This window comes from Melopsittacus undulatus, chromosome 7, assembly GCF_012275295.1.
Source record: "Melopsittacus undulatus isolate bMelUnd1 chromosome 7, bMelUnd1.mat.Z, whole genome shotgun sequence".
In the NCBI taxonomy this organism is placed as follows: domain Eukaryota; kingdom Metazoa; phylum Chordata; class Aves; order Psittaciformes; family Psittaculidae; genus Melopsittacus; species Melopsittacus undulatus.
In genome coordinates this window covers 37,207,504-37,227,541 of record NC_047533.1, presented here as the reverse complement: position 1 = coordinate 37,227,541, position 20,038 = coordinate 37,207,504, and the positions used below count along the sequence as shown (strand labels likewise).

The window sequence follows — 20,038 nt, the reverse complement described above, 5'->3', positions numbered from 1 at the left end:
CAGATTCTTTTATAGACAGAAACTGAATTGAGCTTATCTTGAGAGAAACAGACATTTCATCTTTTTCTTTGAAAAAAAAATTTAATCCACACAAAAGCCTAAACAGTAACCAAAAAAGGAAATTAAAAAGCAGTTACACCATTAACTATGTTAGTCTGCAAAGAAAAATATCCACATTTTCTCCTCAATTTCATTTATAGACATTTTCTCATCCAGCCAGAATAGGATCTGCTCTCTTCATACCATAGTTAGAAGCAGGAGTGAGTACTTAAAATGCCAAATGAAAATCCCTTTTTATATTTGGCATATTGTTATCTGACACTGAATTGAGGTGTCATGTTTTCCGTAAGGATAAATAGGCATTATGTTCTGAGACACCATTGCCAATTTCCGTTTCAATCATTAATAGAAATGATATTTTCCTTAGTGACACATCTAGTATTGGAATTCCTTACTCCTTCCATATTTCTATTAGTATTATTAAGCTTAATCAGTCCACAGAATTCCACAGCCATCTTAAGTACCTGTTTTGCAAATATACCATGCAGAATAAGGAAGAATCCTAATTATCTCACAGAAAACCTTTCTCTTCTTTATAGTGTTTTACCTGACCCCTTTTTTCTTCATGACGCACTGTCATCTTGTGACAGTGCTTTGTCATCTGGACTTCTCCCATGTTTTGCTAATTAACAAAATAGTCTTTCTGTGTAGAGGCAAAAATCCAAATAGTAATTACTATAAATAACAGCTGTCTGTATTTAACAGCAGTGCTCAGAGTCAATCTTCCCCTTACAATACTGTTTCCTGCTTCTTATATTTGCATTAGATAAACCACTGAAATTTCTCACTTGTTAGGTTGTCTTCTTCAATTTGAATTTTTCCATAAAGGGTCAACAAAAATATAACAAAAGCTTTTTTTTTTTTTTTTTTTTTCAAAAATAAGGCTGTGGATGTATTTAATATTTTGTAAATGATCTTTAAAAAATCCTCATTGATCTATAAAACTTCTGGATTTAGAAACAATATGAATATTGAGCAAAAGAATTATTCCTACAACAAAGCTTGTCTTCTGTCTTCTCAAAAATTTCCCTCCTCAGCTATAACCTACATAAAAATTAAAGAAATTATGAGTTTTCAGAATTTCAATTCACACATGCTCATAAGAAGCTAGAAAAATTACTCTCCTAATAATATTTCTTTTTTAAAGCTCTATAACTTATATGGGCCAGCTTAACTGGAAACTCTCCCAACTGCACAGAACTAAATTCATCCTAATCTAAGGCTACTAAAGCTCAGCAGAAACTGCCATTACAGCTTGCTGACAAAACCATGCTACCAGGCACCCAGTCATGAAAATAGAACAACTGTTCAGATGTTAACGCTCACATGGCATTTTGGAAGAATCAAGAATGTGAATACTGAGATTCGAACACCAACCAAATAGCTGAGAGCAAGCCCATGCAGACTGGGAGAGCTAGGAACAGAAAGCTACATACATTGTAACAGAAATCAGAACGTAGAAGTGTAAGTAAACAAATATAGGATCCAACAGTCAATGTGATGCCATTAAAGTGTAAAAAAACTGGCATCTAAATGTTCCAAATTTTCTGTTGCACAGCAACATGAAGTGATTGGAGTCTGGTCTTGCAGTGGTGTAGAATATACAATGTTGCAAAAACATCAAAGTACTTGAAAAGAGCAGTAGGTTAGTCTGGGAATTCATATTTCCTGTATAGTTTTGTTTTTGGGGAGTGAAAGTTCTCTGCCTCATCTGACTTATAAAACAGTTTTAAATGACTCCAACTCAAGAGGAGTATTCTGAAGAAGACTCCATTGTCCTTACTAAAACACTGATATTCTGGCAAAATCAATACTGAAACTTATTAGGTATCTAATAATTTTTCTTTTACAAAATTTGGATAACAAACCTAAATGAAATATTGAATGTTCACTCAATGTCTACAAAATGGATTGCATGAAAAATTATTATAATCTTTAAGGTTTTATTACAGCACAGAGGAAAATGGCACAAAGCTACACTACAGATAAACAATATTAGGATTTCTGGTTTGTTTTTAAAACACATAATACTGCAACACACAAGAATCCCTCCAGCTTGACATATTATCACATTCTGAGCAAATAGAATAAGAACAATGTAATCAGCTGGTATGCTTTCCCCATTTTGGATAATTAACTATTTTTAATTTTAAAACCATTTTAAAAACTTCAAATTAGGGAATTTATTGTCTTAAATTCCCTTTTAATGTAGGTTGGTCAGTTATCATTTGTAAAGAACATAATCCACACATCCCAGATACCAATATTGCTATTTATAAAGACATTTATAAAAGGGGTTCATTTCAAACTCCAATGCTGAGACAAATCAACCTGCCCTTTACTGCTTTACTATGTAGTAGCCAAACACAGAAAGAAAGTATTCAGCAGTGCACCTGTTCATGCTAATTCCAACAGTTTGTGAAATCTAGTGCAATTTGCCCACAAGCTAAGGAAGTAACTTTTAGAAACAAATATGCACTATCTTCTATGATCAATTAAAAAACCGTATTAATAAACTGTTTTATTCTGGCAATTTTTCCTCAATGCTGTCAAAGACAGGTGTGCTTAATTTCCAGTAAGACAAAGTACACAAGAAAAATAACACAACTGACATAATATTTAGACTTTGAAGGCATTTTTTAATACTAAAGACTGTAAACCCCTTTGAAGTATGATTTCTTTATAGCATATATGGTGTCCTTGGTTCTGGAAAATATATTTCTAATTAAGTCTTTTAAAATAACATACTTAAGTGAGATTAACATGGGTTGTATAAGAGTAATTACAGTTATGGCACAAATACTGTTACAGTTAGTCTTAATATTTTTCTCAAATATTTTGAAGATGCATCTAAATGTTTGAAAAAGAAAATGGTTTTGGTTTGTTTTTTGTTAAAGACAAGATATGCAATGCAGTATAAGGAATTATTCCTGTGATGCTTCACTTGCATATCTTTCTCAACATAGCTAAAAATACCCAAGAAGTTCAGGTAGCTGTCCCTGTTTTGAAGCTTCTGGTTAATACCAAATACAAGAGGAGACGATTTAACTAAATGGGCTGCCAGGCAGAGGAACGGGAACTCATAGGTGCTTGGAAGAATACATTATTTTATACATTATAGACAACCAAGCAGGAAAAACTTCTAAAACAATTATGTCAAAACAGAGTTTAAAATAAATCCACTAGTACTAGTACTAAGTTTCTGACGTAAGCACACAAAACTTGAGGAAGAACTTAGAAATGCTGAGAAGCCCTAGCTACTAAAAAGGCAATGTCTAATTGAGCATGAAAAATGACCTGCTGACTTGTATTTTAACAGGTGTACAGGATGCTAATCTTCAACACTTAAAATTTTATCCAACTCCTCTAAAGTTACTGAATGTTGTTTATGTTGTTTCCTCCTTGATGTATGTTAAACAATTTTTTCTATTATGTCCCACTCAAAGCATTTGAACTGAACAAATCTAGAGCATCTATTTTAAAATAAATTTGCTCATATATGTTGCTACATAAAACATTACCTTAAATTAACATTGAAAGTAAGACAAAAAAGACAGACATACCATAAAATGATTGTCAAAAAATATTAAATGTTCTGTTCAATAACCTTCATAGCTTAAGCATATGCATCTATGCTTAGGCATAGAAAACCAAATAAATCATATTCATCTGATAGCTACAAGAAATCCAGAAACTGGAGAACTGGAAGATATCAAACAGCTGCTGAGTCCTTTTCCAAACAGGAATGCAAGCACATTAGCACAACTCAGATGTGCTTTCTTCATAAAATGCAAAGAGAAGCACAGACTTCATGCCTCTGTTTTGGGGGGAATGAAAAGAATAGTGAGAGAAGACAAACTTTGATTCAGAAAAGCCAAAGCTTGGTTCAGATGTGAACCGCTTTTTCATTGCATCCTATGGGTATCCTTAAAAATTCTACACTTACATGACAAAGCCATATTTGTGGTACAAAAACCCAAGAATTATGTCACCCACTGAATCAAACACAACACTGTAAAACAAACAAAAGGCCTATATCTCCCTTTTACAGCTTCCTGAAGTACCTTCATGACATGGCTACTCAGAATCTACATAACAAATCCAGTGTAAAGTTCTGATCCCCAAAGTTATGTTTCATTCAGATTTTTTCAGTTCTCATAATTAATGATAGCCCTCTGATCATCCAACTGAAGACTTTAGCCAAAAGTCTCTTTCAAAATGCAATGCAATGGTATCTTAATTGTTGTAATAGGGAAAATCAGAATAAGTATCGTAAAACATGTCACCCTCCTCCTCTTAGTAGTCATGCTCCAACTTTTGACACTCATTCTACTAAGCAGCTGTGTATTTAGACACCATTCCTCTTTTCTCATAAGACTATGAAAGGTGCTACTTTAAAAAGCTTTAACACAAAAAAAATTTCTTATAGTGAGTTTCGTTACATATGTATTATCTCTTTATATTTTAGTGTAGTACATTATTTCCATAATTTCTCAAACTGTTTCGGAAATAGAAATGTATGCCTTTGGGTGAATGCCATAATACTTTTTTTTCCCCTTCCTTGTATTTAAATTGGTGCTCTGATATAGTTTAGGCTCTATACAAAGTTCTGGTACATGAATGGTGCACCCTTTTGTTTGCAACATCACAAAGAGTTTGCTTATTCTGCTGCTAACTTTTAATGAATTTAAGGTGGGTTTATTCAGGTGTTTCATCCTTCCTGTCTGTACTCCTATCTTAGACAATACTTCTTGCATATCTGGATTTCCAGAGAATGGCATTACCAGTCAAGGATTTAAATATCAATCAGTATCTCTAGACAAAACAGACACTCCCTGTACCACATATATTTAAAAATATAAAAAGTGACTCAGATATTTAAGAGATTCCAGTTTTGTCACTTTCTCATTCCTTTGAAAGAATACACAGACATTTTAAAGCTGTATCATCTAGTTATACACCCTCTGCTTCTCACAATGGTGACAGATGCCACTTCAAGTACAAGTCTAATATCAAGCAATCCCTGCTCTCAGCAACATTATTATATGAGCATGCTTGATCTGCTTAACCAGTCTATCTAATCACTGGCAGCAAAGTTCTATACAGAAGGGAAGTATAACTGACCTGCTTACAAGTAAATTCAATCTGAGTTCTGCTAACACAGTAAGTTTGCACTACAGTACTTGTTGCAGTCCTCTGGATACCTAACACAACCCAATTACACAGAATCACAGAATCCCAAGGGTTGGAAGGGACCTCGAAAGATCACCTAGTCCAACCCCCCTGCAAGAGCAGGGAAACCTAGAGTACATCACACAGGAACTTGTTCAGACGGGCCTTGAATATCTCCAATGTAGGAGACTCCACAACCCCCCTAGCCAACCTGTTCCAGTGCTCTGTCACTCTTACAGTAAAGTTCTTCCTGATGTTAATGTGGAACCTCCTATGCTCAAGTTTACACCCATTGCCCCTTGTCCTACTGTGAGAATTCTTAAAGAGCCAAGGCCACGTAGTGAGCAATCCCGATACCCTGAGCCTTATTACTGTAGAGTAAGAAGATTCTTGGCAGGCATAAGCAAGGTCAATTGTCTTGTTAGGCCTCTGTAATTTTCCACTGAAAATGTGCAGAGAATGATCTCTGCCAAGGTTGTAGTTTCCCACTGTATTTTTAGGGTAAGGTATTTAATCGCAATTATAACAAGTTATAAACATTAGCTTTGTAAATGGTAGTAACCTCTGGACTAACCAATTAGAGCTCAGTATCCAAGGCTGTTACATAAGAAACCTAAGGGTGTTAACGGTTTAAAGGGAGCACTGTATCTGAATAAACTTTGGCAATCACTTGATCATATTGATCGTCTCCGCATCGTCCGGGACTCCTGCGTCAACATCCTACCACTGGATATCAGTGAAAAAAGCCTAGCTCCATCATCCTGACACCCATCCTTTACATATTTGTAAACATTGATGAGGTCACCCCTCAGTCTCCTCTTCTCCAAGCTAAAGAGACCCAGCTCCCTCAGCCTCTCCTCATAAAGGAGGTGTTCCACTCCCTTAATCATCTTTGTGGCTCTGCGCTGGACTCTTTCAAGCAATTCCCTGTCCTTCTTGAACAGAGGGCCCAGAACTGGATGCAATATTCCAGATGCGGCCTCACCAAGGCAGCATTATAGAAGATGATTCCAAAATAAGGCATGTATGTGCTTGGAGACATTACTCGAACTACAAATGTGTCAGCAGGCCCACACAGCCCACTGACAGACAAACTGTAACAAATCTTGGCCCCCAGGAGTCAAAGAAGTTACCACCTCCAGCTGCCCATTCAATTCCTCAGCTAAAAGTTCTTCCCCTCTTTCTCCCTTCCTGGAAACCCACAGGAAGGAATGTGTATTGGTATTCAACCACTTCAGTTCAAAATCTGTCAATTTAAGCTGTTGATGAGTTTAATGTGCGGGCCTTTACACTGAAAAAAACACTCTCACCCCCTACCACCCATTCTGCTATAGAGACAGTAACCTCCTGTTAAAATATAATATCAAACTGGGGGGAGACTATGTCAAAATGCACCATACAAGCTTCCTCTGAAGGATATTTAGCTGTATTTTTTGATGGCTCAGTCTACTGATATGTCTGTATCAGTGAAACTTTGAAAAGTCTCATTTTGCATCTCCTTCCCTTTGTACAGATCCTTTCTTAGGTCCAAATAAGTGTTTTCATCACCAACCCCATGTCTGTAAGAACTTTAAAAATTCCTTCTTCAGCAACTAATTCACCCTCTTTCTTAGGCATGCGGTACTATAGCTACTATGCTTTCGATATTTGAAGTAGCTTGACAGAACAAACTTTGCTCTTATTTTTCTAGTAGGCAGTGGAACCACTCTATTAATCTAAATTCATGCAACTTACCCTGGTATTTTTGCGGTTTTTACAGTTACTCTTTGTTTTAATGAACTGCAAAAATATCATATGTTCTTATTAAATAGCTGTCTCTAAATAAATGAGAACGTAAATAAATTGGTAACATTCAAATCCCAGAAGAGCCATCATGTGCAGATTTGTTTTTCATCACATATACACTTAGTATATGAGAAATGAACTTGACAGAAATTTTGTGTTTCAAATGAGTTTTCAAAAGACCAAATATGCATCTGTAAATAGTATCTCTCTGCCACTATGAAATTGAGACAGACCTTTTCAGCTGTTCAAGTTAATACTTCCTGGACTTATGAACCTATTTTAGATCCACTGTATTTATTTTTTTTTATTTATTTATGTGTAAGACCTTTAAATTATGCTGTCATTATAAGACAAGTGTCAATTACTCTGAATGCAAAGTTTGCCTGAAATAATATCCAAATTATGAATGTTCTATCACCAATTTGGATTCCTTTCAAAAATTTTATCCTACATTATAGTCTGTCTTTTATTTCTTCTTTAACTAACTGATTTTTTTTCTTCATTACAAACTGTTTCTAAAACCAGTGAAATTATCTGTTTCCTTTAACTTTATACCCCTTTCGTACTTTCTTCAAACTTTTGCCAAACTTTCTTCTAGAATAAATAAAAACTGGTTTATTTGCCTGCTTTCTGTATAAAGTACATTTTAGGGCCTATGAATGGTACAAATAAAAGGGAATTATAAAGTCAATTTCATTACTTGATAGGGACTGGAGTTAAAAAGATTACTCTGCAAGCCTGTGTCCCTACAGTGACTCCTATGGCTAGTGCTCATATCAGAAAGGTTTTTTTCCATCCACCAAAATTGGTATCAGTTGAGAGATATCATCATGATAGAGCTAGCAAAACATTCTTTTCTGCAAGCTGAGGCATGACAGTTTCTGCTTGGTACTTTTACAAGAGACACAAAAATACTTCATTAGAACTTGCAATTGACTTAGGAAATGAGGTGAAACCAGAGTGAGGTGGATTCACAGCACACAGGCTGCTTGCCACAGAATTAAAAGCACAATGAAGTGTAAAAGCTTCAGTTGCATCAGTGATGTATGAAAGGACTTTACATAACATGGATCTGTGTGATGTGGAATGGGCAATAGCAATCTGCCAGCAGCCAAAAATTAACTGTGTTGGGTTCCAAAACCAACTCTAAGTATGTTCTGGAGCCCAAAACATAACTTACCAGTTAAGAACAAAACATAACATACTTAGAGTTGGTTTTGGAGCCATGAACATTTGGTTCCATCACTGATGAAGCATTCTTATGCCACTAAAATGAGACAATGTAATAAAATATCAAGTTCATTCTGAAATCAGAATTTTTTAATTCTTTGAAATTTTCTTGCTGGAGGACTAGCAATAACAATATAGAGGCAAGTGAAAATTTCTGTTTGCTTATCTTCTTATTCTCCATAATTTGTAAATACAAAGCACAAGAATGGAGGTGAGAAGGTTAGAAACAAAACCCCTCCAATGCAGTCCAGAAAGACTGCTTCTCTTAGCCACAGCCTTTCCACACCAGTTGAAAAATGGCCCACACAGAAGAGGTGCTAACTGGAATAGAGTTAATGCAATAAAGACAAAGATTTCCCAAGCTGCTCGTGGCCATGTTTATTTCAGTCTTCACCTGCATACCCAGAGCTGCCTAAGAGACTGTGTGGTGCTATTGTCTCATAAAGTGTTAACATTTTAATAATTATTAAAATACAAATTCAATAAAAGATTTGGACATTTGTGGTAAAATTTAGGAAGGATATACATGGCCCTATACAGTCCTCATATAACTAGCTAGGCACCAAAACTTTCACCAGTAAAATTAGTTAGAAACTTAATCCCCAAAAAGGCCAAAGGTGCTACCACCTGGGCTGAATTTAACACCTCCCCTTCAGCTGAAATTCACAAGCCATACACTCCAAATTGTCAGCCTTCTTGAAGTGCCCATCTACATGTACCATATTAGAACCAATCTGATTTCAGTGGAAAAGACCTTATAGTGATCCATGTTGATGGTCAATGTCAACACTTGCCATTTTGCTTATACATGATTAAAGGAATCACCCCCTAACTTGAGCATCAGAGTAAAAACATATCAACCAAAGAAAGCAAGTTTTCTCTCTCAAAAGACTACACTAGCCATCAGCTGCTGACTGGGATCAATCTTGTTGAAGTGCAAACACTATAAAGAAAGAACACATGATTAATAGATCAAAGAGTGCATAAGAACACAATTCCAAAGTCAGATAATTCTGGGGAAGAACAGGATAAGAAGGGAGAATTCTATGTTTCAGACCTGCTCCCAATCTCATGTCTACATTTTGTTCAATTAGTTTGTAATGAAAAATATTAACTTTCTTGAAAGAAGAACCAGCCTGAGCACTGCTATGCCTTGGGTGCTCTGCTGGTCTGGAGCTGAGTACACGGCTCAGGCATATTGAGTAATTACAGTATTCAGACTCACTCAGAATTTTTACTACTTTAATCCTGTAAGTTCTGCCTTAGTTACTTAAGTTATACCCAACATCAGAGTTGTTTAGTATCTAATGAAAAACTCTAAATAGCAACTATAAGAACTAAAAGGAAAAGCAAAGGCAACTGAGTCTTTTGTTTGTAGATACAAGAAAGTAAGTGCTCACATCTGGAACTATTGTTTTGGTTATAGAAGAGATTTCACAATTTCCAAAATATTTACGTTCCCCAGTTTGCAGTAAAAGCTTGCCTGTTGATTCTAGATCTTCAAATATTCTGGGGAAAAGTACCCACCTTTCACTAACAGTTATCCAAGGTTTCAGTAACATAAATCAAGTAATTCAGTAACATGGATCCAGACCATAAATCAAAACCCTTTCCCTCACAAGAATTTATGATTTGAATAAAAAAATAAAAACATAAAATAATAGCAAGCCAAGAAAAACCTTTACACCAGAAACTCCATGTTTCTGGAATTAGTCTGGAATATCAGGAAAATCAAGAATTACCAAATGCAAACCAGTAAAGAGTTTAGCATCTGAACATTTCTAAAGAAACTACTCTTTCTGGGCCTGCAACTGATTTCAGTATGGCAAATGCACAGACACACAGAAACCAACAGCGTAGCAGAACAGATTCCCAGCTGCAAAGAATGTCCCCATAGGTACCTTCACTTCCTATACTTACTAATACTTCTGAACAGAAACATGCTATAAATACTTGAACTGGGTGAAAACACAGAGAATTAGTATTATCTTTTCTCCTCTTCAATTCCCTACCTTTACCTGCAAAGATTTTTCTTCCCTGTATCACAGATCTGACTCTTAATTACAGGGGAGGAAAAGAAACAGCATTATCGTTACAGAACATACATATTTAACAATGGCCTGACAGTCCACACTTTCTTCTCCCTATCCATTCACCATGAGACCTTCCTTCCACCTTTATGGATCCTTGTATATGAGCTCCTTTTCCTACTCTCATTTACAGCATTGGAATCTTAGGGCTAGGAAGAGGAAGTTAAATATAAGTGAACCACTGCTGACACCTGTTGTCCATCCTGAGAAATCTGTTTTAATACAGGGAAATATAGGAAAAAAAAAAACCCAACTGATAATAATTAGAAAGAAAAACAGATATCTCTCTTCCTCAGTTCTCAGACTCCCAGTGTTGCAGGTTCAGGGAGCAGAACTGGGTGCCAAGTAGGGACCTACAAAAAGGAGTCAGAAACCACCTCACTGCATAATGTAAGATTTGCTATCACCAATTTGAAGTGAAATTTCAACCAACTTGGAGGAATAAGGTGCAAAACTGCCTTACCCTACGAGTTGTGTGGGATAATTGAGCCACCAGGTAAAGAAAAAGGATTCCTGTGACATGTCCAGCTACAAAATGAGGCTTCTAAACAAGATGATTTACATACTGAATATGTATGCAACAAAGTGCAAAGGCACAGAAACATCGTATAGGAAAAAAGGCAGTAAATGGCAAAGCACAGTATCAACGAAAGCAAGACACAGACATCAAGTGAAAAAGCAAGGCTTCATTTCTAAGGTTATCTATGCTATATTACATTAATACTAGAATCAACCAGAGCTATAAATAGCAACTTCCCTCTAAAGACAAAAGCCTTAGCAAGTGACAAACTATTAATAAGCAAAAACCCCTCCAATACGGAACAACGCTTTTTTATTTTCGCTAAGTTACGAAGGAACCAGGACGAGAACACGTCCTGCAGGTGTCAGCGGTGGGAATACCTAAGAGCCAGCCCCAGCAGCCCTCCGCAGGGACCTCAGGGGACACAGCCGTCTGGGGGCCACGGCTGCGCGCCAGCACCTTCCCGCGGACACAAAGGACGCGGGAAAACCGCTACAGCCACAGCTCACGAAAGGAAAATACACCGGTCACAGCTAAGCAGGGCACAACCAAGCAGTTTGTGAGATCTCTGTAGATATGCTTTTTTTCCTTCTATAAAGCAGACGACCGCAGACAAGCCGCACAGGCTCCTTTACGGAAGCCTATCATTTTCGCTACACGACACGTAAAGGGCACGGCGCGTTTCTTTCTCTAAATTCCACAGTGCGAGGGTGTAGGTCTCAAAAGGCATCGCGGCGCAAAACCAAAAACTAAGAGCAAACCCGAAGACGCCCTGGCAGCAGACCAGCTGTAAACTACATTCGCAACCCGTCTGCCTGGCTAAGGGTACCTCAACACAGCCCTGCGGCGAACGGAAGCTGGTAGTGACCGTTGCCGCCCGGTGCGCAGGCGCAGAGCGGTGCGGGGCCGCGTAGCACCGCCCCGACTAGGCAGGCTCTGGGCGAGGCCGCCCCATCCCACCGGCCGCGCGCCTCCGTTCGTCCGCGGCCGCAGTGAAGCCGGCGCTGCCCGCTTCCTGCTGCGCCCCAGCAGCGCCGCCTGGTCCGCTGCTATCCCCTCCCCCCCTCCCTCCGAACAGCGGCTGGAGCCTGCGAGGCGGGGCGGCCGGGCCGAGCGAGATGAACACGGTGCTGTCCCGGGCCAACTCGCTCTTCGCCTTCTCTTTGAGCGTGATGGCGGCGCTCACCTTCGGCTGCTTCATCACCACCGTCTTCAAGGAGCGCAGCGTGCCCGTCAGCATCGCTGTTTCCCGGGTCACGCTGTGAGTGCGGGAGGGAGAGGGGAGGGAGGGAAGAAGGGGTGGAGGAGGGCCGGGCCGGGCGGCGGCTGCCCGCTGGGGAGGGGAAGGTTTGGGGAGCCGCGGCTCTTGCTGGGCTGGCAGCCGGGGGGGTCTCTGTGGAGAGGGTAACAGCTGGGGCGCGGAGAGGGACGTTAGCACCCTACGCGACCGGAGGCCTGCCGGCGTTGCCGCCGAGCCCCGCTTCCTGCCCGCTCCCTCGCTCCCAGCCGGGACCAATGAGCGAGCCCCACGACGGCGCTCCGCCGCCTCGCGTTCCGGCCGGGTGGGAGCTGGGGTGGCGCCGCTCGCGTTGGGCGGTTCGCCGCTGGTTCATTCGCAGGGGATGCCGGCGGGGACCGCGGTGTCCGGGCAGGCGGACTGGTGTGACACCGTGCTTGCGAGCACCAGCCGGGGTGGTGACAGGGGAGTCAAGCCAACTGCTTTTGGCAGTTAGGGAGTGCAAGAACCTTAATGAACTAGATTTAGTTAGTTTAGTACCGGTTGTATCAGTAGTCCCCTTAGATTTTTCCATTAGCAACGTATTTTTCTCTTTTTGGCGAGGTCTGTGACAGCAGACTGACTGGGATGGTGTATTTTCCTGTGAAATGCACCAGGTGTAGAATGCATAATAAACACTTCAAGAGCATGTTGCCCTCAAGACACAATGTGCTAGTGCAAACTTGTGCTACAGGCATTATTTTTCAGTTTTCCTATTCTTTTTTCTCCATAAAGAAACTGTCACAGAAAACTTCCATCAAGCTAAATATGTATGATGCAAGGGGCTGCCGTTTGCAAACAGCTGAACAGCTGCTACTGACACCAAAAAAGTGGTGGTCTTTGCTCCTGCTTTTAGCTTTGTAGTCCTTTACCAGAGTCGCACAAGGGAACTGGGCTCATAGGATGCTTTACTGAGCTGCTTTAAGTAGACTAATGAGTTTGGGTTCTTTTTTTGGTCAAGTTAGTGACCTAAAGCAGCTCATGGAGCTTTGGAGTCACCCCGAAGTAGGTGGCACAAGTGGATGGCTAGCAGCAGGGTTTGATAGGGGAGATGAATGAAAATAAGGAGAGCTGCCACCATCTTTTGGATTGGTTTAAAACCTGTGGAAAAGAAATCCTGTGTTTATGCTAAATTGAAGATTGCCAACAGCATAAAACTGGCATGAAAGCATATATCTGAATGTTCCAGTGAACTTGACATTGTATGGTAGCATACTAATGCCTAATTTGGATGAAATCTATACTGCCCATACCCTTTTTGATGTACACATTGGTACTAATGAGAGGCGTCATACCTTACTTGCATTTTTAAACTTCTCAAAAGTTCTGCAGACCTCCAGATTTAAGGCCTGATATCCCACCAGATTGTGATTCAGAAGTGTAGTCAAGTGCTAGGTAATAGTTGCTATATAAAAGGTGTTGCTTTTTGTAAAGGGATGGACATTTGTAATAAGGTTTAAATGGGGATGTTTTGGTGGTTTTTCTTAACTACCATATCCGAAACTGCATGTGTGTGAGGGAGATGGTTCTGCTAGTGAACTTGATTTTTGTTTGAGATTACTAAGCTTAGTGTTAAGGAAATGATACTTCAATTGATTAATTTTTAAACTGGAGTAAATGTAACTAGGAAATCCATAATTCATGAAATTTTTGTTACATGAAAAATCAAAGTTCATAGGTGATTGCCAACATACTTATGGTATTCTCTGTAGAGGGTAAGTTCGGTGAGTTGTTAAGCTTTGTGAATACCTATGAAAATACCTGCTGTGTCCCTGTTACTTTCCAATCTCTTTTTTTTATGCGATTTAGTGTGGCAAGGTCAGATATTCCTGTAAATGTGGATTTGTAATAAAGTTTTCCAAAATTTTATGGGTTTTTTTTGTGCTGTAGAGGATTATAAGCATCTTCTTTATACTGCTACTTAAAAACGTTCCAGGCAGAAATCTTATAAGTTGTTGGGGAACTGCAAACAAACTCTGTTTTATCAGAATGGTTGGAGTTTCTTGTACAAACCTGAGCACTAGAGGCTTTTCTTTTCTTTTTGTGGAAACTTAAGAAATAATAATGAAAATGATTGCCAGCAAACAGCTGTACTGCTGGTGTTCCAATCAGCTTTATATCTTTGGGCATGGCTAAGTACTTTATTGAAATGGAATGTAGTGCAGTTCAGGTACAGAAAAATACAGATTTCTGTTAACAGGAAAAAGTCTATAGGCTATTTGTGAAACTTGATCTACTATGGTGGCAAGGCCTGTCACTCAAAACTGGGACTGCAGAATTTATGGAAGGCAGTTTTATTTTGTAATGTTGATTGGATATTTTGACAAAAATATTTCAAAGAAAGTACAGAAAACAGACGAGGGAAATATGTCATAAGAATAATGGTGTATGTAATGCATGAAAGAGAAATAACGAGAAAGTCTAATTTTGTGTTTTTGTTTGTCTTAGAAAAAATCTAGAAGATTTCACTGGACCTAGAGAAAGAAGCGATCTGGGATTTGTCACATTTGACATTACTGCAGATATCCTTAATGGAAAAAGTGGTTTGAAAACATTTTGAAATAATATCTTGGCATCTGTTTTAGTTACGTATAATCTTCAGATATTTAAGACTTGAGGAAAACTAGCAATTTGTCTTAAAATATAACATAGTGAAAAGTAGTGTTTTATATAACTACAGCAGTAAAATAGACCTTAGAACAGCTGTTCCATCTCTAGTAGATGCCATAGGGCAAGTTGTTTTCTCTGGTTTTAATGCCTGTTTTTAAAATCAGACTGTTAGTGAAGTGCCCTATACGTAATAATAAGAAGTGAAGTTTAACATCTGGACAATATTATCATTAAGTGAAGTTTCTATTAGTGGTTTGAGGTGTATATTATGGGGTTTATATAACATATGATTTTGACTGTCATCCTCAATCTAGAAATTTTGATGCACCTTTCAAACTTATTTTGTTGTTAGGCTTTCAAAGTTCTTGCCACTTAATAGTTGTGTACAAGTACCTGTCTTGTATTTCTCTGCTTTCTTGCTAGTCTGTTTTTTACTGGGGAAAGTGTGTTGTGTCAGGGTGGTTTTGGTTGATTTTGGTTGGCTTTTTGACAGTAGAAGAAAATAATTCTTAGGATTTAGGGTCTTGACATAATAAAAAATGCTGTGTTTTTCTGCAGAGGTTGGTACCAAATAGAAGGCAATGTGCTTTACCTCAGGTGGTTTACACTAATCCTTGCCTTGCAGCTGGGCTGAGATTCCTGAGATTTTTCCCTGCCTGCTGTTTTTTGTCACTCTGTTAGGCAAGGTATTACCTCTGTGTTTTGGTTTCCCTGTTTTGGAGAATACTACTTTGTGTAGATAAACTAAATAAAATACAAATCTTGAATACATGTGAATGCTGGATAAAAAGCTTAGTCAGATTTTTGCAGGTGTGTGTTCCACAGGAACAAGAGGGATGGGTTTTTATCAGCTGAAAGCAGGAGAGGTGAACTCCTAAGTCTGAGTTATACTTCTCAAATGCTTATACATGTTAAAACCAGAGACTAAAATTCTAAAGTAGGTGAATTGAATTGTACGCAGTGAATATAGGGGGAGGCAGAGCAAGACACTAAAAGAAGTGTTCTTATACAAGGATTAGTCTGCAGTATGCAGACATAAAGATTCCATGTTTTAATGACTCTTAATAGTACAGTACCCTTAAAATTTGTTTGAGGAAAAACTGACTTTATTGTTCTTGCCTGGCATAAAAAAAACTTGCAGTGTGTAGAGTTGTAAAACACAACTTTCTGGTAGGTGGGTTTTTTTTTGACAAAAATCTTAATGATACTGGTACATGGGCTTCCTTAATTAAAGGAAACAAGTTGTTAGTCATAGAAAAGATAAAATAAAATGACAGACAAAGAAACTAGGGAAAGGAAAGCTGAGGAGGCAGTTTTTGCAAACTCTTTTAACTTAGTTAATTAATAGCTAACTTTAGCAGGTGTTAAGAAATCCTACAGAGTAGTTCTTCAGAATCTTGTTTGTTGTTTTGAGTTAGATGGCAAAAAATGTTCAAGTAAAATAGCTCCAGTTATTCTTGCAGCAGCATCATTTAAATAATTCTTTCCTTATTTGCCTTTTGAATTAGTGGCATTCAGTTTTTGGATGAGTGGAACAAGATAAAACAGATTTTTAAGGCTGATTGGGGAATCTGCTTAATTTGTTCTTTGAGATAGTTGCAAATAATAATAAAAAAGAGCATTGGGAAATAAAAAGTTACAGCTAATTTTTATCGTTACTTAAAAGGTCTTTTCCATAGCAGTCACACACTGCATTTTATTGTTAGAGAAACACAAGTATTTAGAATATCAGCTTTATTACATGATCAGTCTTCAAATGGCAGTCATCAGGTTTTTTTTTCTTGATCAAAAAACTGGGCAGAGTTTTGTTCCAGTCTAGCAAGCTGACTTTCTAGTAAGTAGGTAAGTAAATTTGCTAACTCCTGATGTCCCTTCCAATGTGAAATACTTCCCACTTACTAACTTCTTCATTGTTGGTATTGCAGGCTGTTTGAACTCTACCCTTCATCAATTTTGTATTTATATATTGTTTAATACGGTTATATCTTGATCCACAGTTGGATACCAGGGTTCCTTGATAGTAGAAATAATCACATTGAAGATATTTACTGAAGAGTTCTTTCTTGCCTTTTATGTTTACAATTTTGTAATAGATTGCTTAGCAGCAGATTGTTACTATCTTACAGTGTTCAAATATAGAACTCTTAAATCATTAGAGGAAATAGCCATTCGATTTCATAAATAGTCAAATATAAAACCCAAAGCCACCACAAAACCAAAAATCTGTCCCTTTAATATGGTTAAAATATATGTTAGAGCTCCTGAAGTGCTCTGATAAGAAATAAGATGAGGCATGTTGAAAGATAAGAGCTCACTGCAATTACTGTAGTCTGTTTAGATCTAGTAAAAATAAAAGAAGGTTATGTAAGTACAATATGATATTTTTCTTAACTCTCATACATCTGCAGAGTATATTTGACTGGAATGTTAAACAATTGTTTCTATATTTGTCTGCAGAATATTCAACGAAAAACAATGTAAGTATCAAAAAGAAAGTTGGAGCAATTACCCATTTCGTACTGCAGCTATTTTTAACATTCTGAAGTTCTGCTGGGAAGAGTTAAAGCATCAGTATTTCCTACTAGCTTGGACTGTTTTTACTGGCCTTCATGATTGTTATTTTCTTGACAGTTTAGCTGCATGGTGGGAAGTTTAGCCTCATGGACTTCACATGTGCCCACCAGAGTGGGAGAAAAGTCACACGTGTCTTGTTGTTCACTTACACTGGCATGCTCAAAATGATTTCTTTTTTCACTTATTTGCTCTGTCAGTTTTACTTTTCCCTAACATTCTGCAGTTGTCTGCTGTTAGAAACAAGATACAGTGGCCTTTGGTCTGGGCAGGTGTGGTGGGTCTTTCTTTTCATAGATCATTGAAGCATTTGCCTGTACCAGTTACTGTAGCCCCAGAATACATTTATTTTTGTCTCATCACACTTCTCATAATTGGCCTTGCTGCATCCTTTAAATTGCTTGCTACTTATGTTTCACTTCAGATAGCTGATCTGATAAGATCTGTGTGGAACAGTGTACAAAAAAAGTGTTTGCATTGAAACACCATGTTGCCACTGTACCACTGAATTCTAGTTAAAGCTAATACAGTCACATTGCTAGGATATAGTGAAGGCTTGTTTTTTATATCTTGACTTGCTGCAGAAAACTATCTCACTGGTTTTAAGTACCTTTATTATTTTATACATGCTGGCAGGTATTCTTTTTGTACTAAAACAGTGTACAGGGTTCTTTATTAGGGTCTGGGACTTCGTTGTCTTGTTTCATCTTTTAGACTTTTTTTACATAAATCACTAGCTCTCACAAATATGGCAAAATTTTATTTTCTAGATTGTTCTTTGTAGTTTCCATTTATTCTGTGCCACACTTCGGTGTGTAGTAGTACTAGTGTCCCCCTCTGTAAAGCATTATTTTTATTAAATTAGTCATGGATTGCAATCATGTGCTTCAGGGGTTTTAGATGAATAATGCTATGAAATTCCAATGACTGAATATGATCTTATAAGTTACCTTGCTGACTTAATTATAATTGTATTTTTAGGCTCTAAATCAGGTGGTGCTCTGGGACAAGGTCATGTTGAGAGGAGATAATCCAAAACTGTTCTTAAAAGATATGAAGTCAAAGTACTTTTTTTTTGATGATGGAAATGGTCTCAAGTAAGTATATCCTGTTTTTATCAGTATCATGATTATTATTATTCATGGTGTCTTGATGCGCTTGCATTAATTGCATTTTAGTTCCTTGCCATGGTAAGGTGCTGATTCTGTCTGATACTTTGTCAGTCTGTTACATCTTTGTAGCTTGATTGTTAAAAGATAACCTTGGGATACAAGGTACTTTGTTCCTTCTGTAGACTAGAAGATACACTGCTAGTATGAGCAATGGGCTTCTGGTTTCTGTTTCCAATACTTGCCCTGTGTAGAGCTAGGTGATACACTCAAGTGCAAAGGAGCTAGTAACAGTAACAACAACAACAAAAAAAAAGTCTTTCCTGGAAAATAGGTTCATGAAGTAACTAAATAAAATTAATGTCATTGTTTCTGGATCAGGAAAACAATTTGTATCTTAATTTAATATTAGTGATTATAAATTAAATTGTTTGAGTATTTGTGCTCATAGTCTTTGTTGCTTTTACAGGGGAAACAGGAACGTCACTTTGACTCTCTCCTGGAATGTTGTACCAAATGCTGGCATTCTACCTCTTGTAACAGGATCAGGACATGTGTCTGTACCCTTCCCAGATACCTATGAAACAACAAAAAGTTATTAAATTATAGTACTGAATCCTAAGCAAGATATTTTTATAATTGTATATTGTGAATAAATTTTATTGCGGTTTCTTCTCATACCACAACCCTTCAGTGAAAGGTACCCAATTTCCTCAGGCCTAACAGCACAGGAAAAGGAAATGAAAGTTCAGGGTTGGGTTTTTTTTTTGTTTCGGTTGTTTTTTCTCCTGGACATTTGGGTATTGACCTCCTTTTCTTTTAAATAAACATTTTTAAACCAGAAGATAGTCTTACTGTGGTTTTTTTTTTTTTTTAGGTCCTGAGGTAGTTATTTAGTCTGTGTAGAAGTCAAATACAACTGGAGTCAGTTTCTGTGAGTGCCTGAAGGAAATGTCTATTCTGTTTTGCACCGTTTTGCTTAGGGTGTTACAGTAGGTTAAGTTTTGTACTTTTAGGACTGCCAACAGCTTCTTTGAGAGCTACAGGCTGACTGACAGATAATGAACCATCACATTGTGTTTTGAGAGCCATTTATGTAGCCCACATGCAGTTCTGTATTATAAAACATTTTAATAACTGCTTATAAAGCAGCTAACTGTAAGGATAAAAAGACATTTTTTCAGTGTATTAAGCATAATGCAGTTAGAAGAGTAAAAGCTTTAGGTAAAGAAAGACTGCTTACGAAGTGACCAGTTGATTTTTTACTGGGATCTGCTCAGCAGGAGCAATCAACATACTTGTTTCAGAGGGCACTAGGACTAATATTAGGCTCTTCCATAGCAAGGAATGGGGCAGATGTTCTCCAAAAGTCTAGGAAAACATCTAAGAAATAGAGGATTTCCCATGGGAACACAGAAATTTAGACAGATTTACCAGCTTGACCACGGGTATGAGACTGCCTTTAAGTCTTCCTGATTTGCATCAAGTAGCATGCAGTTCATCAGCACTTCAACTGAAGAAGTAGCCTCTCTGGCTGCAAGTCCTGCTCTGTGTGTCCTCCTTCATTCAGCTATAACTGCAAATGCTTGTCATATTTGGAAGGACAGAAGAAACA

General features: G+C 37.9%; 2 protein-coding genes across 2 annotated transcripts in view; one reads left to right on the top strand and one right to left on the bottom strand.

The window, feature by feature from the left end:
- Nucleotides 1-11,824, bottom strand: part of ASB5 (ankyrin repeat and SOCS box containing 5) — a 40,716-nt gene extending 28,892 nt beyond the window's left edge. The window contains exon 1 of the mRNA XM_031045784.1: nucleotides 11,687-11,824. The gene's annotated coding sequence lies outside the window, so the exon portion shown is untranslated. The remainder of the gene's footprint in view (nucleotides 1-11,686) is intronic.
- On the top strand, nucleotides 11,790-19,267 carry SPCS3 (signal peptidase complex subunit 3). Its single transcript, XM_005145534.3, has 5 exons — nucleotides 11,790-12,118; nucleotides 14,582-14,655; nucleotides 17,144-17,220; nucleotides 18,296-18,411; nucleotides 18,893-19,267. The coding sequence occupies exons 1-5, from the start codon at nucleotides 11,976-11,978 to the stop codon at nucleotides 19,023-19,025; spliced, it is 543 nt and encodes a 180-aa protein (XP_005145591.1). The 5' UTR covers nucleotides 11,790-11,975; the 3' UTR covers nucleotides 19,026-19,267.
- Nucleotides 19,268-20,038: the final 771 nt, after the last annotated feature.